The sequence below is a fragment of the Dunckerocampus dactyliophorus genome, chromosome 11, assembly GCF_027744805.1.
Source record: "Dunckerocampus dactyliophorus isolate RoL2022-P2 chromosome 11, RoL_Ddac_1.1, whole genome shotgun sequence".
In the NCBI taxonomy this organism is placed as follows: domain Eukaryota; kingdom Metazoa; phylum Chordata; class Actinopteri; order Syngnathiformes; family Syngnathidae; genus Dunckerocampus; species Dunckerocampus dactyliophorus.
The window spans coordinates 7,106,542-7,133,805 of record NC_072829.1 but is presented as its reverse complement, the minus strand read 5'-3'; the positions used below and the strand labels follow the sequence as shown (position 1 = coordinate 7,133,805).

General features: G+C 41.1%; 1 protein-coding gene and 3 long non-coding RNA genes across 4 annotated transcripts in view; 3 read left to right on the top strand and 1 right to left on the bottom strand.

Annotated features, from left to right (window-relative positions):
* Positions 1-14,348, bottom strand: part of LOC129190395 (complexin-2-like) — a 66,184-nt gene extending 51,836 nt beyond the window's left edge. Inside the window, exons 1-2 of the mRNA XM_054793070.1 lie at positions 14,134-14,348; positions 12,035-12,143 (exon numbers count right to left, since the gene is read on the bottom strand). Coding sequence (XP_054649045.1) covers positions 12,035-12,065 — 31 coding nt within the window. The 5' untranslated portion in view covers positions 12,066-12,143; positions 14,134-14,348. The remainder of the gene's footprint in view (positions 1-12,034; positions 12,144-14,133) is intronic.
* On the top strand, positions 9,281-12,401 carry LOC129190396 (uncharacterized). Its single transcript, XR_008572991.1, has 4 exons — positions 9,281-9,500; positions 10,093-10,241; positions 11,750-11,898; positions 12,320-12,401. It is a non-coding gene; the product is annotated as an uncharacterized LOC129190396 (long non-coding RNA).
* The window catches only part of LOC129190397 (uncharacterized), a 56,363-nt gene continuing 41,818 nt past the window's right edge, over positions 12,720-27,264 (top strand). The window contains exons 1-2 of the long non-coding RNA XR_008572992.1: positions 12,720-13,007; positions 26,527-26,658. This is a non-coding gene — a long non-coding RNA (uncharacterized LOC129190397). The remainder of the gene's footprint in view (positions 13,008-26,526; positions 26,659-27,264) is intronic.
* LOC129190398 (uncharacterized) lies at positions 15,155-17,536 on the top strand. Its single transcript, XR_008572993.1, has 3 exons — positions 15,155-15,202; positions 17,106-17,174; positions 17,287-17,536. It is a non-coding gene; the product is annotated as an uncharacterized LOC129190398 (long non-coding RNA).

Below are 27,264 nucleotides of genomic sequence, written 5' to 3'. Positions count from 1 at the left end.
TCTATTGTTTTGAGAAGATACAACTGGTAAAGTAAATGCGATGGAGAATAAGCTTTGCAAAAACATCATTTATTTGAGCTAAACTTCCCCAAACAACGGTAAACAAATGCATTTGACAGACCGGCATTAAATTGGCTTTATAAAAATTTTGCCTGTAGTCTAACCACCTCATTTATCGGGATTCCACAAGTATATCCAAGTCAGGCTGAATATCAGTGAACTACTGTTTCCCGCTGGCCTTAGCTTAGCCCAGTCGTTTTAGCAGAATAGCTAGCAATGCTTCAGGTGTCCGTGTCTGTTCGTCTTAAGTCAGGTTTTTGAAATTATCTTTGCGTTTTTGTTTTGTGGCTGTACAGATGTACGTTGGTAAACATCAATCCCTGAAGCCTTAAGAGTAGCGCTGGACATGAAGTTGACAGTCTGAGCTTTTAGCACGACGGCTAGCGCTCTTGATTCTCAGTCGGCAGATCTTGGTTCAAGCCCAGGTCAGAACGTGGGGCTGACTGAACCAGGCAGTTAGACTCTCTCTTACCTCTGACTTCACCAAATAAATACTTTGCCACCCATCGTTTGTTAAAAACAAAACAGGATAAAGGTAAAGGTATGTACATTCTCAAAAAAACTGACCATGTAAGCCACCCATGAAGTAAACCTAGATTAATTTTATATTAACATTACTAGTCACAGGTCCAGATGTGCCCCGCGGGACATACTTTACCCAGTTCTGGTTTAGACTATGAGTCACGGTTTAACTGCAGACAGTGACGTTCAACAATGAGGTACAAACAATTGGTGCACTTTATCTTTAAGACATGTTTCTGATGTGGTCAGTAAGTTGGTTTTCAGCTTGGCTGCTGTCATGTGTCATGTTTTTAGAAGAAAGTGAGACAGCGAGGCCTCCGGGGCGAGATGAAGGAGCACGATGACAAGTGCATCATCAGTTCATCTGTCATCTTCACGTTGACACACTTTCTAAAGGCAGGTGGAGCAGAACAAAGTCTCTTTTTCATTTGTACTCCACCAAAAACAAAGGGCCCTGTCACACCTTGACGATTTAGCCAGCTTAAGCCAACGTATGAAAAATTTGGCCAATACGCTGGTGTACATCGAATAAGTTATGGGTAAGTTTTGTATATGTTAACAGCACGCGGAAGCACGCCGGCATACGTCGTAGTACGTCTAAGTCGTCCAAAACTTTTGTGCATGCATAAAACTTTTCGATGTATATCAACGTATGATTCATACGTCCCGCATCCGCGGGCAATAAGTTACGCGATCGTTGACGCCCCTTCACACACGTTATTTGTAAGTTACGTACAAGTCGTAATAAATCAACATACCTTGAGACAGAACTGTCTTCTTGGCGAGGGGAGATGGAGATGGAGGCTGTCGTGTTTGCATTTGCAGGTAAGTTTTCAGCTTGACCAGTAGAGGGCACTGTGACACTGGGAATCGAACCAACTTTTTTAAATTTTCTATCAACTTTATTAATGCCTTAGCGAGTCACAAATCCATGAGTGGTAGCGTATGCAGCCTACACCAGGGGTCTCGCGGCCCCAACAATCACGGTGAGGTATATGGGTCCCGCCCTCGAGACCCATATACCTCACCGTCATTGGTTCGTTCAGCTCCGCACACGACAAGTGTCATTCATATCAAACTTGCGGGCCACACGAATATTAATCTTTCATATTAAGAAGGGGGCCGCAAACTATCGTCCCGGGGGCCGCGAGTCTGAGACCGCAGGAACGGTATGATGGACAATTTTAGTGGTTCTGAAAACATGACTTTATCATGCCATGGTAGACCTTTTTTTTTTAATTTTCCAACTTTCTTTTTTTTTTTTTTAACTTTCTTCTTAAATCATTTTTATTCTTTATCCCCTTAATATTATGACTCTAGTCCTGTAATATTTTGACTTTATTCCCATGGAATTATAACATTTGCCCAACCTAATTTTCCAAAAATTACAATTTTATTTCATTTTGTTTGTTTCTCATGATATTATGACTTTTTAAAAAAAGCATTTTTTTATTTCATATTTCAACTCTATGCTACTAAAATGACATTTTTTTGTCGTGAGAGTATAACTTTTTTCTTAGTATTGTGACTCTATTCTCAGAAAATTACAGCTGCTTTTTTCATTTACGCAGTTTTTTTTAAAAACATTTTCCAGCTATTTAAACTTTCTTTTGAAGGCAGGAAGAAGGTTAGAACATTGTTCCCCGTTTATTAAATTTTCACATGGCTATGGCTTCAAATGACTGACAGGAGGGTTCACTCACTCTGTTCATTCCGCTATAGAACCAACACACCCAGGTATTTAGACAGACGTACAGAGCAAACCCTCTTGTCATCCAGCTTGTTTGGTAGAAAGGGAAGACAAACATGCATGCACATGTCACTATATCGAAGCCTGCAAAACTATCGAGTTTGGGTTTTTTTTTATCGTGCGGTTAATTGATTTATTGATTATTGTGACGGGCCTAGTTGGTCGACACACTTCCTATCCCTCACTCAATGTGTACCGCACCAAATGTTCTGTACCGTTAAATCTGATTACGAATCCGTATTCCATTATACATCTGTCTGGTGAATTATAGCATGATGATTGAAGACCTTCCCGCTAGAATGTTCTAGTCTGCATGTGCGGAAGTCACCAGGAACAAAAGGGCAAGCTCTCAAAAATGATATAATAGCTATTAAAGAGCAGTTCATATATTGGCAGGCTTACATTTTCTTCTTCAGCCTTCTGGATTTCGCCACACAGTCAAACATTTAAAGATTCTGCAAGGACGGGCTTTGGTCGACGCACTGTGGCATCATGCTGTGCAGTGTGGGCGTCAAAACGTGGCAGATATCATTACTGCGTATCAATTCATCAGGATTTTACAGCCTCCCCTCGTCTGAAGGCGATTAAAATGGGCTGATACTGGCCGTGAAACATTATTCTGGTGAGCTGCGTCGGCTCCAGAGCCAGCAAAGTGTGAAGAATCTCATTTGAATTTGTCGGCCTGGCTGGCCACCCATGCGCAAAGGCTCTCTACGAAAGGCGGCAGGAAGCGTGTGTTATTTAAAGCCGATGTCATGTTATCTAAGCGTGTAAGGTAGGCCGCCTTCCTGTGTGCTGCTGCTGGAGATCTAAAGAGCACTGGCCGAAACGGTGGAAAATTGCTTAGAAGAGTCTGAGCACGTGCAGAAGTGACAGGGATAAATAACATGCAGGATGTCTCACTCCGCGCCCTGCAGCCCTGCACACAAATCTCATGTTTACCTTCTTCAAATCAAATATGACAAAAACAAGTGATTGTGTGTGTATGAGACTCCGTCTCTGCTCTTCGAAAGGCAGCGAGAAGAGAACCATGAGGGACAATTCCATTAAATGGGTGGGTTTGTTGTATTATCTGCGCTTTGGAAAAATAACCGCGTTAAAACAAGCCTGAGAGTCCATTCAGCTCAGTGATCCTTCTTTCCATTATCTTCATATATCACAGATGTAAGCTTTTTCCAGGGAGGACTGCAAACAAACTGAAGGATGCGGGGCCACTTTGATACATTTTGTGCAATAAAGACGCTATAACAAATCAATGTAGGTCAATACAGTGGGACCATTGGTTTTCGAACGCCCCAGTTTCCGTACGATGCGAAGGGTTCGGCATCGGCCATCAGCGGGAACCGGGACTAACATTCTGATTCTCCCGGAATCTTACATTTTTTAAAAATTCGATTCCCCCATTCGCTGATCGACCAGCCGGCCGAGTGGAAGAAATGGCCACATAACACCAACAAAGAAGAAGCCGGCGAACACCAACAAATAAGAAGCAATGTGAAGCGTTTGTGTAACATGGCTCAGTTACACTTTTTCTATTCTGCATCATAAGACACTCTCCAACACATAAACAACAGGATACGTGTTATTGTTTTGTCATGAGATTTTAAAAAATTCAAGACCACACATCACAGGTTCAAGACCACATTTGGAATACAGGAAGTGAATAAATGCATTGAAATTGATGTGAAACGGATGTGGGGGTAGGATTAAATAAGCTTTGCTTCTTACTACTCCTTTTGGACATGTGGAACTGCAAATTGTACTATGTGATGTATTCCATTGTAATTAGTATGCGTGTTCAAAACAAATTAAACCATTACCATTACCAATGGGTTTGATATTTATATACTGGTTGAAAATAGCCCTGTGAGAAATTCACAGTAAAGTAATTCATAAAAAGTTCGTAACATTTTTTAAAAATCATGGAGACAATCCGACAGTTCATCCGAGAACTTTGGCTAGCATCCTCTTTCAAACCATGCAAACTTTTATGACCCTACCTCTGAAAAGAATCGGAATCAAGAATCGTTAGGAACCGGAATCGCTCAAATTCAAACGATGCCCAACCCTAATGATACAGCTTTCGAATGCAATTTTCCGTACACAGTCACGTTATTGTACTTGCACGTAACAAACGGTTGTATTTTGCCCTTTGACACCTTGAGGTTTTAATAAAGATGTGGACAGACTACTCCCAGCATTGCTTGTATGTTTAGCCATCTTGGATCACACACTCAACATCAAATCTCGCAGTACTGACTTTACACAATACTACGGTATCCTGTAGGCTCATTCATTTGGCAAACTCAAATGACAATGTTACACAAACTAGTCTGTTTGCCCAAGTGGCTTATTTTTCATTTGGTGCCGGATCAGACATATGACAGTTGTCCAGATGAGGACTGGGGACTCAGTCAAAGGACACGCTTGGCCTCAAGGACAATTGAAATCCCACACTGGTTCTGTGACCTTCACAAAGAACACAAAGTGTCCTTCAGCCAGACGGATGGTGATGTCCCGTGGCTAATTAGGACCTTCACTGTGGTAAGCAGCATTTACGTTAGTTACTGCAGCTGACGCATAAAAGATAGTTTGGTGGGCAGCTTCTGAGAAAGTTTACGGTTTTATTTGTTTACAGCAGTTCTGCAGCTTGTTTTTTTTATTGTTACATTTAGCAAAACAAGTACAAAAAAACAGCAAAAATGGGAAAGTAAGAAAAAGTTGAAATGTTGAAGCTTATAATCCTACTAATAACAATAAGAAGACGACAAATAAGCTTTTTCACCAATAACACAAAACTGAGAAGAAGACTGTTTTATGTATAACTTCTATATTATAGCATATCTATATTGGACTGATTTTAGCCTCTTAAAAAAAATGTAAAAATATCAAAACCTGCCACTAGACCGCATGGTGGTCTAGTGGTTAGCATGTTGGCCACACAGTCACAGTCACAGTGAGGAGATAAGGAAGACCTGGGTTCGAATCTCCGTTGGGCATTTCTGTTTGGAGTTTGCATGTTCTCCCTGTGCGTGCATGGGTTTTCTCTGGGTACTCCGTTTTCCTCCCACATTCCAAAAACATGCATGTTAGGTTAATTGGCTGACTCTAAATTGTCCATAGGTATGAATGTGAGTGTGAATGGTTGTTTGTCTATATGTGCCCTGCCATTGGCTGGCAACCAGTCCAGTTCACTTTTTTCACTCACGATGGCAATGTTTTAAGTTTGCATATTAATTTAATACCAAATTGAAGGGGTAGTTGAACAATTACCATAAAGCAGTATCTGGAGTACAAAAATACACACAACCAACGATAAAACCCCAACCACAGTGACGGGTTTTCACTGCTGCGCCGTGTGTGCGTGGCAGTCAGAGGTCTAAGGCGGATAGCCAGAAAAGTGGTTGGATTTGTCGGACTGGACGGCTGGCCGTCGGCGGCTGTGGAGGAAACCAAATTTGCAGAGCGCCTGGGGGTCCTGACTCCTGCTGGAGCACCAGCAAGCTGCTCGCGCATCCAAATTCTCCTTAAAAAAGGTGCCTTATCCTCTAAGTTTCACCAGTAATTTTGCAAAAGTAAGTCAAGTATGTTTCTGTCTAAATTTCATGGTTCCCCTTTCGTATTATATAACCTAGGGGTCACCAGTGTGGTGCCTGCAGGCACGAGGGAGCCCCCCACAATCACAAGAGGCGCCTGCAAGCCTGGTTTTCATTCATGTTTTCAGTTAATAACGTGAGAACACTAGAAAGAAATGCATTCTGAAATAAAAAATGTGAGTTGTGGATACCAGCATTTTGCTAATGTTCTGGTAAAACAAGCATATTCTGTGTGTTTAAGCTATGAAAATAAATGTTACAAAAATGAGTAGCTCTTGGCCATTTTCATTTCGTAAAAGTAGCTCTCATAAGAAAAGATGCTGGTGACCCCTGATATAGCCAATAGTAAATTCAAAAATGTACACTTAATCTATGTGATTGGTTTTGGTATCGGCTGATTTCAGTCATGGATGATCGGTATCAGTATCGGCAGCATAAAAACCTGGTCGGAGCATCCCTAATATGTAGTATTCCAGTCACTAGGCATCAGTAATGTTACAGTGATGAGACATACCTTTACCTTAACTTGGTTGCAAAGTCTGACATGACATACAGGAATTAAAAGTTCTCTTCCCATTCCGTATGGAAGTGGTACATTTTTGGTTTCTTACTTTATCCTTTTTCTCCACGCCGTTTCAAACCCTTTCTTAAGTTTAGACTAAATAATTGGAGGCTAACTAGTTAGCTCAGTAGCTTGCTATAGTTGAAACGGTGGCCATCTCTTGTGTCACTTGAGAGATCCTGTAGCCTGGGCGTAAGAGTTGCGCAATGTGGTGTAAAAAAAGAATAACAGGGCTGTAAAAGTGATTATACGGGTGTTATTTCATGTCTACACGGCTGAAATAATGGTAAAAAAAACATATTTAGGAGGTCATAAACAGGTTTTCTATGCTCTAACTACAAAAATATAGCATTTATTAATACTGAATCCTACTTCACAGAACTTCACTTATCGGGTCTGGAACCAATTAACCACGGTAAACGGGGGACTGTTTTCACAAAAAAAGCAGAGTGATGCAGCTTGCCGTTTCAATTTATTGAATGTGAACATTCCGGAGAAAAAACAGTGTACGAGTTATTCTGTATGTGATGTGCAAAAACACAATCGCAGGTTTGTGTTCATTGTTTACTTATTTGTGTTGTGTCACAGGCTGCTGAGGTCCACAACCCCCCAGCATGCCACTGATGCTGATTGCAACACAAATTGTAGTGTCTGTATTTGGTGCTGTATGTGACCATATACAGGTATAACCATCTTGAGTGTTTCGGTGTGTGCTTTCATCCCCTTTTTCCACGTTTCTGTACATAGCTTGGCAACACACACACACACTTTTCCCTGGTGGCTCCCTGATTGAGGTTTCCTCGCCTCGCCCTTCAGATTTACAGTAATGGTGGCAGTGGGAGGGATGGGAGGGAGGCGGGAGGAAGGGGTGGGGTTGTGTCGGGATAGAAGAAAGGCACAGAGAAGTGAGGGATGGGGGAGCACCAGCCGTGATGAGCCGTTTAGAGGGAAGAGTGAGTGACGGATAGAAGATGCCCGAGAAAGTCAGAGGAGGAAAAACATGCTCTGCTGATGGTGTGGCGCACCTTTTTAAAAAGCAATTTGTCCCGTTTCATCTCATCCTCATCATCCTTTTCGTCCCAGGCCTGGCGAGGAGGAGGAGCCGTAGGTTACCGATGCAGCCGGCTTTTTACGAGTACATTTGATGCCACGGGTGATAAATTCTCACCAGCATGGAGGCCATGGGGGCCAGAAACACATACACACTGTACTCATCACTCTTCCTGCCTTGCAGATTGAATCAATTTGTCATTTGTCCACTTTTCTCACAATGAGCTATATGGCCCAAGGCTTTACAAGTGTGCAGCAGGAGTCTTGGGGGGTGCACATAAGTACACTACAAATACAGGTCCAAACCACATTAACGTTTCATGCACGCACACATTGCTTGTGTTTACAACCGTGGCAGGTCGTGAATTTCACACTTTGCTGGTGTCCCACCTTAATTACCAAACCTCTTAGTGCTGTCACTATGATGCCACAGCCTGTAAAACTATCAGAAATACACAGGAAAAGCAGTAATCCAGCACGTTACTTACATCACAGATATCTCATGTGACTCATGTCACAAATGACACAAATCAAGTTTTAAAATGAACATAAATTCCACGTGTCCTACAAAGCCTGCAGCAAGAAATGCCTCTCACAATTCCCAGCCCGATCTGCAGTATTGCCTAAAACAACGATGTAGAATGCATTTTACTTACCAAATGGAAAGTATCCATCCTTTGATTCCTTAAGAAGAGGCTGTTGTTCAACATCAAAATACGTAATACATTCCTAGTCACCACCAAACTAGGAAATTAAACACATCCTTCATTGCAAGCGACAATTCCAAAACTTACTTGTATGAGCGGCCAGCATGTTGCCAACTTTTCAGTAAGAAAAGTAGCTATTGGCTGTCCTATAAATCGCTAGATGACGCAATCATCTAATTTCCATATTATTTGCATATGATGTTGTAAAATGTTGTAGAAAAAAAAGCATAACCTCGTAGGACAGACAAAAAAAATGATTAAAACACCCTGATTACGTTTAGAACTACAAATAAACATGATTCTTCGTTTGTTAATTTAAAATTGTCCATCAAAATAAAGCAACTTTAAATATCTCGGCCAGCGCCTCTCAAAGTTCTCCCATCAAACGTTGGCAATTGAGAACTTTTTTTTTTAATTAGCACAATTGAACAGCGAATAACAGACTATGCTGTGTTTATTCTATGGCTCACATTAACATGGTCCGTGAGTAGCACACTCAATGTATGTCAATGTATGTAACAGCAATTCATATACACTTTCGATGCGTAGACCCCCACATCATGGCTTGTGACTGCCTTTGGGCGGGGCCGACATGTCAACTGCACCCGAGTGAGAACACAAAAATGCAGAACAATACGTGCTTTCACCATACTAGAAAAGTCGCTAGATTTGTCGCTAGTCGCTTTTGAGAAAATATGTCGTCAAGGGGAGTTTGGATGTAGCCAGATCAAGCAATAAAATCGCCAAGTTGGCAACACTGGCGGCCAGCTACAGAAAACGTCGACTAGCTCTGCCCACTAGACCAACAGGTCACCCAATCACATAACAATAAAAGGCTGCCGTAACAAAATTGGCTCCCCAACTGAATAGCTTATTGGCTACGAGAACTGTCAGTCAACATTTACAATCGCGTCAAGGCAGATTTCCTTTCACCTAGCAACGCACACGGCTGAACTCTGATTGGATTCTGTAAAATAAATCAATTATACATGAAGTAGCGCAACCAAGACGGCGTGGCCAGATGTAAGCTAGCTATCGTATTTGTACAAATATTGTAGCCTTCGTACAACCAGTAACTCTAAAATGTAAGTTCCAACCTCTTGTCTAGCCATTATTTGGATTATGACTGTACCTTTACAGTAGGTGGCGCTGGAGGTAACAGCCCAAATGAAAAGAAGAAGAAGCAGCGGTTTATCAAAGATTACGTCATGTAATGAAAGTGTGGTTCCTTGTGGAGGACACAAACGCAAACAGTAAGCGGTGTATAAATTTAACATTCAGTGAATCTGCATTTCTGGAATATAAACATAAATTACTTGTTATATTTGAGTGGTTGAACGTGGACTTTAACTGAAGGTGTGGGAAGGACCAGTTCCAATGTTATTTCAGCTGCACACAACTGATATCTATTTTATAACCCAACATACACATTAAATATACATTATATGTATATATATCTGGTATAATGTAGTTTATACAGTCTTTTATTGCAGTCTTATTATTACAGTCTCTGCTCTGTGACATTAGATTGTGACATCTTGATGGCAGAAGAAGCTCCACGTTCGTGTATTTTCGTGCACAGGTGACTTCATAATGTTTGATGAGGCATCTGCTTCTCACATTGACATTTATATCAAAAATCTAAATATGAAATTTTGCCTGAAGATGCGAGGTAGCGTGCATCCTTTGAAACCATTTTTTCACAGGTGAACGTCACCTAGCTGTCAGCCGCAGAGTGTCGCAGCACTGCAGTCGCAGATACACAAGCTGTTTGTTCACGTGCACGCACAGACTGACGATGCTCTCCCCAGCCTCCCTTGACATAAAACGCTTCTGCACTTTCAGCCCCTAAGAGCTGCACTACGGGCTGGGAAGGATCTCAAGTGGCGGACGGGAGGCGACCTTGCCCGTCACAGACATGACCAGTGGAATACAAATGTCGGCCTGGGTGGGGGCAGATGGAGTGTGACTGTGCCCTGGTAGCTCACAAGAGGGTGAGATAATTGCCTGACAGCTAATCCACCGCACACTCTGAACTCATTAGTTAGACGAAAGGGAAGTGAACTTCTTACCAAATACTCAGCCTAAGCTTGAACTTTGTATCAATCGGCCTGTTTCTCCTTGTGTGTCAAGTCTTTCACACACACACACACACACACACACACACAGAGCGCCTTCGACCACAGAACTGCCTGCACTGAGCCGTAGACGCACACGATACACAATACGTGAGACACAAAACGCCACGCTGCATGCGGCATGCACAAAGACCTGCAGCCTTTTGAAGATGCAGTCTGTTCCAGATTTGATGTGTATGCAATATAAACATCACATTGCTCTCATGCTGACATGTTTTATTGTGTATTCTTAAACACAGTGTCTACTGTCAATGCAGCACACTAACATCGCAAATGTGACACCATAGCTGTGTCTCAAATGGAATACTTCCATCAGTACACTTCAATAAGTACACTGTACACTGTCCTGACTGTGCAAATTTTGCCAGTGTAGTGCTGTCCCAAATCCGTTGCACGTGCCAGAAATGCAGATCGCAATATTTACCCCTTCTTCTTTTCTCCTTTTTAGTGGTGAATTGCAACCACTTGATGGAGCATTATTGCCACCTTTTGGATTGCTTGATAAAATATCTGCCAGCTTTTTTGCAAAATCCAGGTGCTGACAGTGCGCTGCATTTTGCCGTACTTCTTTGACCCGGTGCCCGTGAATGCACCTCATGTTGTTGTCTGTGCTGTTCACTTGCTACGGTGTCATGAGGTGCGCGGCATGTGTATGGGTGACTTTTTCAAGCTTGAGCGGGAGAGGAAAGTCGCTGAGTGGGGACTTAACGTGTTGTCCGTCCAACACACACCTGGCGCTATCTACTGAAGTAGAGCGTGCCGTAAAGAGAGAGATAGCATCTCACCGCTGCAGCTCACGATGTGTTGCAAACAGTCCCTTTAAATATAAAATATTTGAGAGGTTTGAGTTGAAAAATGTTCTCAGTTTGGGTCACCGCTTATCATTGATGCTTATGGTGATGGTGGATCCCGCAGCCAAACCAGTTAACCACAGTTTTCGACTCTTTAAGTTTGTCCCGGTCAAATGCTAAATGTCCAGTAGGATGTCGTCTTGGTCAAGTCGGTTGTTTATGTTTATGACATGAGATGAAACCGAAAGCACTCTGGTGGGCAACTCAATTCACCCGGTTAAAAGGAGTTAAATAAATGATGGTTTATTCCCCAAACGCTGCCTTTAACCGCGTCTCATTTAATGTTAATACAGAGCTAAGGAGGCTGAGTCCACTGTACTCTATGTAAACACTCTCTAAAGGCGCACAAAGTACTTCCACTCATCCATCTACATATTCATACATGATAACAAGTTGATTTTTTTGGAGGCTCCGCTATGATAACGTCACGTCCAGGGAGTGATTGCAGCTCGTGTTCTAGAATGAAAAGACGGCAAATTACAAGCCGTCGTTATTATCTTTGTTTCCCTTCAGGTGGGAAACATGCACTCAGCATATGCAGATAAGAGCGCCTGCACAGTCCATTCTGGAAACCCTGGAACGTATAGCCAGTTCTGGTCTAAAGTCCACTCAGGGAGGCCCCAGCAACACATGAGCGAGGCACTCATGCAAACAATACTAAAGTGAGTGTCAAGGTCCCGGAAGGTAACAGAAAATCATTTAAGTAGCAGGAATATCCTTCAAGGAAAAGCTGATGAACATATTTTTTGCACAACACAAAAATGTGTTTTTGCACAACACAAAAAAAGGAAGTCTTACCTCCCAATGCTTGTTTCATTACGAAATTCATGACGATGGCTTTTTTATTCCTTGCCCAGTCGAAGCGATGTCACATTCACAGGTTACAGACAAGAAGAAGTGATGAGATCTGGAAGAGAAAATTACCATTGAAAAGAATTGTCTACTTTATTGAAAGTGACATAAATACATGTGCTGTTGTAATAATAATGGTAATAATAATAATTATTATTATAAGTAATCATCGTATTATTATATATAATACATAATGTTATATAATATATCCATCCATTTTCTCTTCATTAGGGTCGTGGGAGCATGCTGGGGCCTATCCCAGCTGACTTAGGGCGACAGGCGGGGTACACCCTGGACTAGTTGCCAGCCAACCGCAGGTAAATAATATCTAATTACCATTATTATTAGGGGTGTAACGATGCATCGATTTATATTGCCATGGTCCAACTACATCGATCTGTGTCCAGCAAAGTTTCAATTCAGGACGACATATATCGATCTAACATTGTTTAAAAGGTAATCAATCGATTGAATCGATACAAGGAAATAAAGCATTGGATTTAAGCACGGCAGGCTTTATATGGATGTGTGTTTTTCAGCAATTTTAATGATAAAGACGTTAAACTTGTGTAACAGTTTGATTTGGCATAAGTTGATTTTTCATGCCTATAGAGTGGGGCGCACGGATGATGTCATCTAAAGGCGACTGTTGTGGTTACCAAGGGTTACAGTGTGGTTGGTTGGAGCCGACGCGGCCTCTCCAAAGAGCACAAGTTTCTGAGTTTTTGTCCTGTAAAGAGTGACTCTAGACTCCCTACACCTCAGACTCTACACTCGAGTCAGTCTGCCTGCGATGTCATCGCCATTCTTTATACTGGATTTATAATTATATACTTTATATTTTTATAGTGTTGGACCACACTGAGTCACATTGAAAGTTTTCAAACTCATGGATCGGAGCTTCAGGACAAGATAAAAGGTATGTAGTATATAAATTGACTTTAATATCTACAGTATCTGCAGCTGAAGATACGCGATCGACCGGCAAAGTCCCAAAGATTGACTAGTACCTCGCGATCAATGACCCCTGTTCTAAATGAACCAATATTGTCCTTGAATCATATCGGCAACCACGAATCGTGATACGAATCAAATCGTTATTAAAATTAATCCTTACACCCCTAATTATTATAATAATAATATAATATTAAGTATAGTTAGTACTCGTGTGAGAACCGCAGTGTCCTCACATGTCGTCACCTGTCAGTCTTGTGTAATAATAAATATCAACAATGCCACAACTCCAAGCAACAATCACAGTGACACATAGGGCATGCAACGCGCGACACACACTAGCGCACAACCAACATAACACACAATCTCCAGTTCAACAATGTACACACAACCTACACACTCCACCACACCACTTGCACACACTAGCACAGTACCAGCACACACCCACACACAATCTGCCCACACAACTTACACACAACCACCTCACAACTTAAATACAATCTGTTTCCCACATTGTACACACAACCAGCACCCAACTACTGCATTGCACACACAACCCCCTGACAAATCGCACACTCTAGTGCACAACCTGCACGCACCAACGCAGTAATCAACCCACATAAGTTATACATAGCACACAACTAGCACACAGCCAAGCCATTATGTTGTATTTGTTTGCATGTGCAGCTGTGCTTGTCAATGTGTGTTCACCTCTGCGTGTGTGGACGCGTTTACAGGTCGACACGCATTAACTTGAAGGAAAAGTGCACGACGGGAGTCCTCGGCGTGCACGCGGACTGCGCGGCGCGTACGCTTCTGGTGTGCCGATAAAACTTTGCATCTGAGCCGCCTCAAAGCACACAGCCGGGCTCGTGCACGCCGTTGCTTCCACCTTTAGGCGTGCATGCGCGTGCGTGCGTGACGACAGAGGTTCACACTCGTCATGCACGCGATCGAGCGTTGTATCGGCTTGATGAAAAAAAAAACAGCCTCGTGCACTTCCTCGTCTCGACGCTTTCAGCACCGCCGCGCGTGGACAGCTCCACTTGACCGTACGCACACCTACGAAGCGGCATCGAACAACGGTTTACCTGCGAGCCACACGCGGTCAGAAAGAGCCGAGTCGAAGTTGTCCTAGCAGCTCGTCCTTCGCATCGTCTGCAAAAGAAGAAGATGAAGAAGGAGGAGGAGGAGGGCGTCCTTGCTGCTTCCTGCACGCACGTAGAGAGCGAGGAGGAGGAGGAGTAGGAAGAGGGTGAGATGGTGCTGGTTCTCACAGTGACAGGATGGAGAGACTGGATCACATGGCGGGAAGAGGAGGGAAACGTCCCGTTAACGACCCATCATCTCTGGCCCCGCCCCCTCCCAACATGATGGAGATCAAATGTTTAGGCTGGCTGATACAGGAAGCGCAAACCTTTCAGTTTAATAGCGCATCATGATCAGAACATGCACGGCTGGGTGCGGATCCATTTCAACTTGCATACTGAACAATTCAGTTCCACTTTTGGCCGTTACAGTCCACTTGTATTTGGCCAGGTGTTAGCACCCACTTTGTAGTGTGTGCTTTAGTGTCACCCACAGGGCTGGAGTGAAACAGGAGCACTCGGAACAACATTCACTCAAATGCCTTTTCTGCAACAAAAGGCAAAATGGCTAAAATGTCTCCAAACCCAAACCCCCCTGCTGGCTTGCTGCTGACTTTCTCCTGTGATTTTGGACCCTCCCTGTCTCTCTTTTAATTGCCATTGTTCACTCATGACACAATCCAGGTTTAAGCCCTAAATATGCCTCACACACTTATTAAACTCATTTAAAGTATAAAATCTATAGCTATTCACTACTAATGGATAAGGGTGTCGTGACATGAGATTTCTCGTTTAGAAAATAACTGTCTCATGTAGTAAATTAATAACTTAATGAATCACACGATAAATGAAAATGAACTCAACAATTTTGCCGGACTCCATATATTGCCATGTGTCTGTTTTCCTCGTGTCCCCAAACAGGTATCATACGCTTCATGCGTATATTCAACGGCAAACAGAGTGAGACCCCTTGTCATACGGTCGCTTTGTCTCTGTAGGGGGAGAAGGGGGCGCTCGCATACACACACTGAGACACAGCAAAAAAGTGGCGCTTCGTGAGGAACAGTGCAAGGTAACGTGAGGGAAAAAGATGCTTGCTTAAAAAAAAATGCATATAGGGATGCACAACCTTCGTCCCCACACTCACTGACATATTGGGTTGAGAAAGTAAAAAAACGGACCAGCTCAAAATGGTGTGTGTTCACACATGAAAGAAATGCTGCTCTTTAAAACAGTTGAAAAGCCAGCATTTCAAGAAATGCTTCAAACATTTAACAGATGGTACAAATTGCCTGTGAGGAAAATACATGCCACAAACGCCAATTCCACAACTTTACAGAGTGAAAGATGACATTTTAAAGTAAATATTGCATCATTATGATGTTATTATTTATTATTATATATTATCATAACATTAGTGATATATTTGGTCTAAAAAATATTCACAATAATATAATTTAGCGCCAATTTGTGGGACAATAAAAAATTCAGAATACACCTGCATTGTGTTGTGATTTGGTTAAATAAAAATGTTATCAACAAAGCATAAAGATATAAACATGTAAAAAATTGTATGCTGTATTATCATATATTTATACATTATTGCGCAAAGGAAATGTGTTTTCTTTAGAAGAAAAAACATTTTTGACCAAAAACCCTTGAATTTGCCAGGCTGTGAGTGGTCAATTGCATTGTCACCCTGTTAACAAAAAACTGCAAACCACTGCTTTTTATTATTTTTTATTTAATCTTTTAAAGTTAAAGAATTCTGTGTAATCGTCTGAATGCAGTTATGTGATCAGACTGAATGCTCAAAAGGAAGTTCTAGCGGTTTGTGTTGTGGTTCCAGTAGTGAGAGCGCTCTGATAACAAACAGCACCATGGCGGCATCACCGCCCTGCACCAGCTTCCACACAGGAAGTGGTAATTACTATATTATCTGGCGCAGAGGGAAATAACCATGGTCATTGTGTAGGAGAAGATTGTGGTTTTCGCAGAAGGAACCAGCGTTAATTAGTGAGTCACAGTCACAATGCGGGATCATAAGGCTTTCTCGTATATTGTGCAATGTTTCAGTCAATATTTTCCGCCTTCATATTAGAAACGCTTCTTAGGATGGTGCAGTGCAGTTGGACACACCTATAATAATAAACATACTGTTGAATTAAAACTGACATCATTATTATCCTTGTAGTGTGTAATCACGCTAGCACGGGGCCGTAATGTGCGTTCCAGGGCTAAAACAAGCATGCTCCAGTCTTTAGACCACTCGTGTGAAAAGCTTCTTCACATGTTGCAGCTTTCTTTTAGCTTCAGTGGACATTGACGGCTTTTTTTTTTTTTTTTTCTCCATCGTGTTCCCAAGGCTCCCCTGCGGCCTCCATTGCCCTCTTAGATGACTATTGATGAGAGGCAGGGATCAATACTAATTCACATTAAGTGATTTTTAGGGCGCTTTCAGGCACGACGGTGAGGAGCAGTCATACGATCAGCATTATGTCCTACAATCAATCTTATTGATAAACAGGTTGCCATGTGTGCATTGAGTGTGACGCTGGTTAGCGTGTGGTATATGACCTCATGGCCTCATAGGGCTCTTTTATTTAGGATGTCAATGGATGCTGTGCTGCAAGGGCGTCCGATACATATACATACACAAAAATGGACGAATGCAGGCAGACGCTGTATTAATATGACCATAAATCTTGCATATTTGTATTTACTTAGTGTGGTTCTAATCCTTAATACTTTGTAATGTTCATTTGGGCAATGTTTAATTATGTTTGATTCATGTTAATGAGCTGCAGCCCACAAATGGCTCCCAAGCCTGACTTTGCACACCCCCACAGGGGAAAAAAATGGGTAGATATTTTCTATCACTGCTGCTCTGGACACTCTGAACAACTATTATACATCTCTTCTTTTTAACACGATAATCACATGCTTTGTGCTATTTGGTTGTTTGCGGGATGTAGAAAACTGATGTTCACAAAGCTTTGTGATGGGGTGGGGCTCGAGCCAAGGCGGTGCAGATCCAGAAAAAGGTACAGGATATTTTTTTTTCTCCCAACTTTTGTTAACATTGTCAAAATCTTCTTTATTTTGTTGGTGAATAATGTGTACATTTTAATCGTCTTATTGAATAATGTAATGTAGGCAAATGCAAAACTATGGAAAAGATGGCATGTTGACCAGAATGACTGTTTGCTACGGGTGTCGCAAGACACCTCGACAACTCACAAGACAAGACGATGCATGAGATTGGTTTCAAGAGAACGAGACGAGATGAGAGTTTAACATTCATTTTAAGGAAAGTACAATGACAAAATATGACAGCATGACAAAACATTGCAGGTCTGTTTTGAAATGTTTATTGTCCCACACATTTACACTAAACAATATTATTGTCAACATTTTTAGACCAAATGAACCACTAATGTTATGATAATATAAAGGAATATAACAATAAATAATAATAATGTAATATTTCATTTAATATGTCATGTTTCACTCTGTAATGTTGTGAAATTGCTGTTTGTGACATGTATTTTGTCACGGGCAATTCATACTGTCTGTCACACATTTGCAGCATTTGTTTAAATGCTGGCTTTTCTACTAAAAAAAGAGCAGCATTGCTTTTGCGATGAACTGTGTGAACACACACAGTTTTGCACCAAACGTATCTGTGAGTGTTGACTGTCGGGACGAAGGCTCTGCATCTCGATGTGTCGTTTTTTTTCCAGATGGAAAAACTGCGTGGATATGCTTAAGGCGGGTAAGTTTGTTTTTTTGCCTTTTATGTTGCTACCACTTTGAAATTAATTCGGCATACTGGATCGTTCGTGTTGATGGGGTCACCTTGCTCGTTATTGATATTACCACACAGGGGCTGTGGTATTTGGCTTTGCAAGCATCTTTTTCCCTCATGTTACCTTGCATTGCTGCTCACGATGCTCCACTGTTTTGCTGTGTGTCAGTGTGTGTATGCTAGCGGCCTCGCCTCCCTCCACAGAGACAAAGCAACTGTATGACTGACAGAGGACCCACTCTGTTTACCGTTGAATATACTGTATGTATAAAGCATCTAGGTGCTGAACTAATCCACAGAGTGAACACTCTTTTTGCCTGTTTGGAGGCTGGAGACAAGGAAAACAGACACGCACACGCATGCAAAATTATCAAGTTCATTTTCATTTATGGTGGTGTTAATTCATTTATTATCACAAGAGCTTTTTTCTGGGCCTGGGGGTCATTTTTGTCCCTCAGGATATTGTAAAAATAAATTTTATTATTAATGAGCTATATTATTAGAAATTACACTAATCTGCAGAGGGGAGGGATGCCTAATCAGTGATGTGCCTTTGTAATTGATCATATCATTTACACACGCACAAACAGCTGCTAAATACAGAAAATGCCAACTCATAATAATCACATTGGCGCCCCCCTCTAGTGCATACTCAATTTCCCTTTTAAAAAGCACTCAACTCAATGTGACTTAAAAAAAGAAAGAAAACACACACTCACTACATTCACTTTTCAGTCATTGTGTCAAATGGCCACGAGCATAAGGAACACACACACACACACACACACACACACACACACACACACACACACACAGTAACAAATAATTGTGAGGTTGTCCAGCCAGCAGGTCAAACATTTCATCCTCAGGGGAAATTTGAGGGCTGAACACACATCAGAAGCCTCTCAAGGGGACTTACTACGTGACATCGATGGTGGCTTTACCGACACCAGCTAGCACAGATTTGAATCAAATGAGTCAGATTAAAAAGGCAGCCAAATCATTTTAAATGTTGGCTTCATTGGTTTCCTTGCAGACGCGTCCCATTGTGTACTTCTTGTATTTCTGCTTCAGCAATTGTAAACACACTCCTTAAGAACTACACACTTAAAATATCAACTGTGTTGTGTTGCTTGGTAAAGCACATGATTTAAGTACTGCAGATAGAGAACACACACACACACACACACAGTCAATATTAATTCAAACTGATCAATTACAGGGATGAAAGTTAGGGAGTCGGCCAACACGGCCAAAAATCAATAGAAAGCAAACCTACAGAGACCAGTAATCATTTTATGTCCCTTATGTGTGTGTGTGCATGTTAATTGTTTTGCACCTGCAGGTGTCATGTTTGCATTCACACGGCTGACTCATTAAGTAACACATCGCAAAGTAGCACTTTGGTGCATGAAACGGTCCAAGTGGGCCAACCGGAGGCCTCGTTCGTGCCACATGCTAGTTTGCGGCAGCCATTTCAAGCCTGACGGTGCACCCATGTGGAGGACGACACACATACACTGACTAACCAGAACTGTAACAATGCAGTGAACACCTGAAACACAACACCATGCATTTATATGCTGAAAGTGGTTAATGTACACCATATATAGTTCTTAAGTCTCCTAATGAGCCTCATTTATCTTTCACAGCCTTTTCCCACTTATGACAAAGTCCATTATTTAGTGTTTGTGTATTCATGCCAAGTGAGTAAAGCCTCACGTTGTTGTGTGAGTTACTCTTAAGACTAGGTCACAACCGGATTTAAGATTTTTTGGCTGTGCAATTTTTGGCGTCCGCCAAATCGCTGTGTTTATTTTTCTTTGTTTAGAATGTGTCACGTTCCGCAGGACAGGAGTGATCACTTCCTGTCCTTCCTGTTGCCTTATTTTGGAGTGCTGCACTAGCAGCCGCTTTACCCTGGTGGTATTGTGCACAGCTGGTTGCAATTACAATTAGTGGGGTTTAAAAGCCCAGCGTCGTCGCAGGGACGCTGCTGGTTCATTGACTTGTTTCTCCTCACCTGTGCTGTCACCTGAACTATTTACTTATGCCAGTTGCGTGTTGTCACAGAGCCTACTGTGAGTACCGGTTTTAATTCTTAAAATATTTTTATTTGCACACTTCTGCCTCTGTCTCTGCATGCCGTGGGTCATGCATTTGACAGCTCCTCAGATCCTGACAGAATGTAGTTGTGGTGACTATGAAGGAGTAAGATCTTGACACACATCGAAGAGGTATCTGAACGTGCGTCGCTTGCAGTAATTACGTATGTGGCGTGCACTTGTGGTGCTCGACACACATAAGAGTTCGCAAGTGCGACGTACGAAAAAAAATTACATTTTGCCCAAACCTGACACAAGAAAAACGTCCGAAAAAGACACACATTGGGCGTACGGACAACGCAAGAGATGTACTAAGTGCGTAAGTTTGCTTTGCAACCTGAAAAAAACATAAGCGCCCATAGAGTTTCTTTGACATGACAAAGAACTTCGGCCAGTCTATGGATCGAAAATCAGCACATCACACGCACGCCCTCTGTATGTTTCTTGCGTTTTTTTGCACATAGATCGGCCGTAGGAGCCCGTACAACCGGTTGTGTCGCAGGCTTCAGGAGAGGGGGTGACATGTAGCCTGCCTGATGTCTTTTTTGCAAAGCCTTTTTTCTTCATATTGGGAGATGCACTTTTCTCCTCGCGTTCCACAGTGTTTAGTTCACCGGGACAAACGTGACGGCAAGCTATCTGAAAGAAAACTCCCAGAAAAGGATAAACAAAAGAGGAAAATCAGCCACTGACTCTCGTCTGATGCTGGCTTATGAATGTTCATGCTTGCCTGCAGTGGGTTTTTAATATTCCAAGCAGGCTTTCACACAGACCCCTCTGTCAGAAAGCGCAGAGTTGGCATTTGTTTTTGTGCATGACACTTTGTAGAGACTGCTGAAAGTAATATATTGAAATATAAATATTTATAGATATATTCCTATCATAAAACAACATTTTTTCACATCTCCCGGAGGCCTGTGGGGCTTGCATCATCTTTACTGGCTGCCATTAAGTGCAGCTATATTACAGTTGGATTTTGCTTTGAGGTTATTACCCTACTAAACCACACTATCTAGACCAGAGTAGAGCAGTGTTTACATTTATGGAGCGAAGGCACATATTTGACATTAGAAAAATGTCACAGCACACCAACACACAAAAATATATGACGAGCAACAGGTGGCGTCATAGGTTAATTATGTACCTTCTGCCACCTAGTGGGAGAGCGCTGGTCACTATAGGGTTGGATATTGTTTAATTATCTGATACGGTACCAAACTGGTGCTTAAACAGTTCCCAAACTGCAATTACAAAAAGGAAAACCAAAAACAATGCCCTTAAATTTTAACAGAATTGTGTGTCATGCAAGTTGAACAGAATAGTAATTTAAATACTTCCATCCATCCATTTTCTATACCGCTTCTCCTCTTTAGGGCCGCGGGGGCATGCTGGAGCCTATCCCAGCTGACTTCAGGCGACAGGCGGGATACACCCTGGACTGGTCGCCAGCCAATGGCAGGGCACATATAGACAATCAACCATACACACTCACATTCATAATAAATTTAGAGAATTTAGAGTTGCCAATTAACCTAACATGCATGTTTTTGGATGTGGGAGGAAACCAGAGTACCCGGAGAAAACCCACGCACGCACGGGGAGAACATGCAAACTCCACATAAAGATGCCCAAGGGCGAATCAAACCCAGGTCTTACCGATCTCCAGACTGTTACTGTGTTGGCCAACATGCTAACCACTAGACCACCGTGCGGCCAATTTAAATACTTCAATCATTTAAATAAAAGAACTAATAACTTCACTATTATGAAATAAATTCCACAATAAATTGTCATAAATATCACAGCAAAACCAGCAGCAATACAAAACACAGAATATGAGTAAAACAGTACTTTAAGTGCATACATTTCGATCACAATTGGAGGAGAAATTGATAATTGCTACACAATTGTGGCAGTGTTGGACTATTGTTACAATGGCGTTTGCTAGTTATTCCTACAGTACATGCAAGATTCGTGCATTAAGTGAGCAAAATGAAGTTCCTTCCATGTCAGCCCCGACACCGTCACGGCAGCTGACGATACAGTAATCGTTTCGCGGCTTCAATCTCTCGGTTTTTCAAAAATGTATTCATTAATAAATCATTCTGTTTTGTGGTTGAATACGGCCTATTATTAGTCACAAAATGCATATTTAAGCAAATTGTACTCATTTTTTGCCTAGAATAAGTATTTTCAAGCATAAAAATGGCTAAATGAACTAAAATACAAACATAAGGCATTCAGAACTTGCATTCAAAGGCTTTGTGATTATATGTAGTATTCTACACTGGTCACTAGGTGTCAATAGTGTTACTGTAGTGTTTGGTGAGACACACAAGCACCACATTTGGTTGCCTGAACAACAGGCTTCTATGGCAGGCACAGTAATTCCTAACATGGGCTACTGTTGCGGCCGGCAAGCTACTGTAAGACTCAACTCTGAACCCTTTAACAGCAATACACACGAGCACAAGTCTTATTTATGTCTTACATGTCCTATTTTGTCTGTTGGCTAATGAGTGTAAAGGTGACTATAGGGGTGTTAGTTCATGTGTAGAGAGCTCTAATAATGTTAAAACTCATATTTAGAATGTTTTAAATAGGTTTTGTATGCACTAACTAAGAAAATATTTGATTTATAAATGAGGAATCCTACTTCATGGAAATGTACTTATCACGGTCAGGTCTGGAACCAATTAACAGTACGGTGTGTTTACTACCGTTTACCGGTGCCATTATTGTATTGAATATTGATACCAATCCCTATACGTCGCTGGTATAGATAGATGAAAAAAAGATACATTATTTCTACTAAAACAAATCATTAATAGAATTACATTTTGCCGTGGCACAGTGGTTGGGAATCATTGAACTTGACTGTCATGGCCGTCCCAAGATAACCACATGAAGACAACCCCTAGTGGTTGTGAGCAGGATGAGATCGGTCAACTTTGGACCCTTAGTAAGTGTTATGATCTTGAGCCAACATTATTTGTTTGTGTTTATGTGGTAGATGGTAAAAGGAGGTTATTCCTAAAGTATCCTCCTCTGTGATAAATAATGAGTTGGCTCGTGAGTGATTCATTGAGGCCGGCTTGTCCCTGAGCCAGTTTAATTAAAATAATCAATCTGGAACACAGCGGAGGTTCGTATGCCCGGCCCTCATGTTCTTTTACCGGTAGACAAAGATGAACACTTAAAGGCAGCTTGGGTGGCATTTTGGCAACTTAATCATAAAATATCAACGTCTGACACCGTCAGAATTTGAAATATTTAAAAACTGACTTGGGTTGCTAATCTTATTGACTGTGTGAAATGCGGAATTTGTTATTTATATTGAATTGCAACAACAGAAAAATGCACAGGCTTCATTCCAGATGCAGTACAGTAAGTTACAAACATAATGCTTTTTTTAAAAAGAATCATAGGTGCATTGCTCAGATCAAGGGTACCCAAGTGTTACATTTAAAATTTCAAACTCCTGGATAGACCTTGGTAATGTTGTCAACACAAACTTCAAACATTGCAAAACACACACCCAACCCAGAGCTCCAGACATCTTCCATTTCCCATAGCAACCCTCCAAAGTTCACTCTCTTAAATGTAAGGTACATAACTCGGTGTCCACTCGATGTTAGACTTTCGTTCAAATAATCTTATTTTACTCTTTTATACACAAAAAAATCACTTTAGTTGCAGAGTTGAATAATTATTCCATGAATATATACCATTCTAATCATCATGGGGTTTGTTTTTCCATGGAATTATGTTCTTCAAAATTTTCATCGGCAGGCGGACACGAAGGTTATGTACTTTTCACTAATGATTACGCAACAGTTATTTTTTTTTTACACTGAGAATATTTGAATAAAACACATTAGAAACCAATTTCAGACATCATTCTTTAATTCTAAGTAGAAATCATGACAAAATGATCAGAGAAAATATTGTTAATTTCACAACAAAAGTAGACATGCTTTACATGTAACATTTCAATGTCCAAATATAGACATTTTTTTACAACATAGCCATGCTAGCGCAAAATAAAAACCTGAACAGGCTTAATTTATGGTTTGGTAAGCTTCCTCACTCTATAAACATCAGAGTGATAGGGATAGTACACATTGTTAGAACAACAATTTCAAATACTACTCAAGTGAAGTTGAAGACAGCAAAGGGTACCCTTGATCTGAGCCATGCACATATGTTTATTATTTTATTTATACCTTGCATCTTCACTGAGAGCTGTTGGGTCTTGCCTAGCTAAATGGTTAAGTCAAAATATTAGAAACAGCTCTCAGTATGATGCAATACTGTCGTACAGGCACAATAATAAAATAAATAAATCTATTAATGAATACCTCTCTGACAGTGTCAATAAAAAGTAATCATTATTTTTGTAAAGGCGGCATTATGAAGTTGCTCCCTTGGTAAAGGCATAAAGCAAAGGTGTCCAAAGTGCGGCCAATGGCATTGGCTCGTAGCACATTCTAAAAATACAACTAATCAAGACAGCTAAAAAAAAAAAAACAACAGCAAACGTTGAAAAAAGGCGTAATGTAACACAAAAATTTTTTAACTCTTATAAAAATACGCATAGGCATCTATAATAGTGGTTGCAATAGTGGGTCACAGATAGTGAGACAAAAATTACATTTAAATATATGTATATATATATATAAAGATTTTTCTTTTTTTTTTTAAATTGAGCAACATTTTAGTCATCTTCCTCTTTGGTGTATATTAATTGCACATTTATAAGTAAAATAGCTGATTTTGTGGTCTTATTTGGTGCATATTTTATATTTAATTGTAAATGTATGCATTATATGTATGCAAGTAGTTATCTTCTTCCTCATTTCTTTGACAAAATGCATTCATAAATTCTTCTCAAATGTACTTTGGACGTGTAATTATGTGTATTAATGTTAAAAATATGACATAGGCAATTTAAAAATGACAACATTTGCTTGATTTAAATAAATAAATGAATAAATGTCCGAATAAATAAATGTTTAAAATAAAAATGACTTTAATAAACATGGGTCGCAACTGTGGGTCCCGGGCTGAGGCCATTTCAGAAAATCTATACCACTGGTTGTTTTTTTAAATAAATTTTAACCTGTTTAAAAAATGTAAAATATCAACATTTTTCTAGTAAATTTTCTAGTAAAAGTTTGGACACCCTTGGCTTAGAGAGTAACATTTAAACTCTCATTATTTCCCTGAAGGTGAGATGCATGAAGACATTACCTGCTTGACATTTTCAAGCGATGATGATGAAGACAAGTGATGAAGAGCACATCACTTTTCACCTGCAGGTGGTCGCCTTCTCTCTTTTATCATGCGTCCGTGGACGTCATCCATAGGGATGAGGAAACGCTGTATACTCCACTGTAATGGATGTCCACACATCCATCGTCTATTCTGCTTCTCCTCACTAGGGTCGCGGGGATGCTGGAGCCTATCCTAGCTTACTTTGGGCGAGAGGTGGGGTACCTATAGGCAAACAACCATTCACACTCACATTCACACCTATGGACAATTTAGAGTCTCCAATGAACTTAACATGCATGTGGAATGTTGGAGGTGTCATGTCCTGTGGTGTTGCTTTGCTGCAGCATGTCAGCCTTATCTTGCACTGCACTGCTGGCCCGGCAGGGGCGGAGCTGTCAGAGCACACCTGTTGCCAGTTACCTCGTCTGGCTCATAAGCATGGCTGAAGCTACTCCTCGTTGCCAGATTGTACCTCCATGTTCACCATCTCTCTGCTCTGCCCGGCCTCGTGGCGTATAGTGTGGTACTAAGTGTTCTGGCTTCATGCCTTCTGCTAGACTTATTTCAGCAGTTTTTTTTGAGTTCGTACCTCAGCTAGTTCTTTATCCTGCTTGGCTTTTCTAGCAGCGCTTTACTTTCGGCCGGTTTTGTATTTTTTTCCCTTGCCTATCGTTTCTCCTGGCAAGTGTTTTTTGTTACGGTGTAATGTTTCCTCGCTGACTTCGTTGTGAGGACACCTTTTGTATTAAAGACGCCAATCCTGACAGGAGGAAAACGGAATACCCGGAGAAAACCCATGTATGCATGGGGAGAACATGCAAACTCCACACAGAGATGCTCGAAACGGAAAGTCCAACCCAGATCTTCCCGATCTCTTAGCTGTGTGGCCAACATGCTAACCACTTGGCCTGAAATGAATGTATCATTGGAAATAAATGGCAGGTATTCATGAGTGCATGTAGATGTGTGAGCAGTAACCGTGACGAGATGCCGTTATTGCTTCAATATATCGAACTATGTATATCTCAAATAGATCTTATTTGGCGTTACGTGCTAGAGGCATCAATGCTGTCAGCTTCATTAACGACCTGAAGCTGCCTCAGAGAGGTGAAATTCTTTTTTTTTTTTTTTTTTTTTTTAATGAGCAGCACCTCCAGACCAGCTTGATATCCCGATCTCGCTGACAGCTGCTGTCCCTGCTTACAGGTGATGCCGAGGACAAAGATCAGGCTGGAACACACACGAGGACGCCACACTTGGCAGGAAGTCAGACAGGAAGTTGAGGCCGCTAATGAAGGTGAAGCTCACTCTGAATGGGAATAATGGAGAAGGTCACAGGTAGGTGATTGACTGGAGAACACATTAACTTTAGTGTCACACACGATATTGTCACAATCGTACACCCCCAACCCTTTATGTAGGCTGGTACTTTTAAAACTTGCTCCAAATTCCTCCTTTTTGTTTTTTTTTTTTTTTAAACAAAAAAATATACACTTAAACAATACTTTAAAAAATACACTTACCACCGGGTAGCATATGTTACCAAAAGTGGTTTAAAAGAACAACTTGTACAAAAATGTCTTTTTCACAATTAGAAATTAAACACCGAAGTGAATATCCTACTGATTTTACCCTTTCAAATGTGAATATTTTTAAAAAGTCCTTAGTAAACTGTGAAAGCACACATATCGTTGTTTTAGGCAAAACAAGATATTCACACACATCAGCTTTGACTTTGGAAAACGGTGATTAACCTTTTTTGCCTCTTCTGATATGTTGCGGACTAAACCACTGACTGTGTTTGTTTGGTTCGTATTGATTTGGTCCGCCTAGGGCCGGTTACTCAATGAATCGAAAGAAGTTTCAGATTATTCAACTAAGAAAATATCATTAGTTGCAGCCCTAAATAAAATAATTGGTGTTCATGGCTGTTGGTATACATGT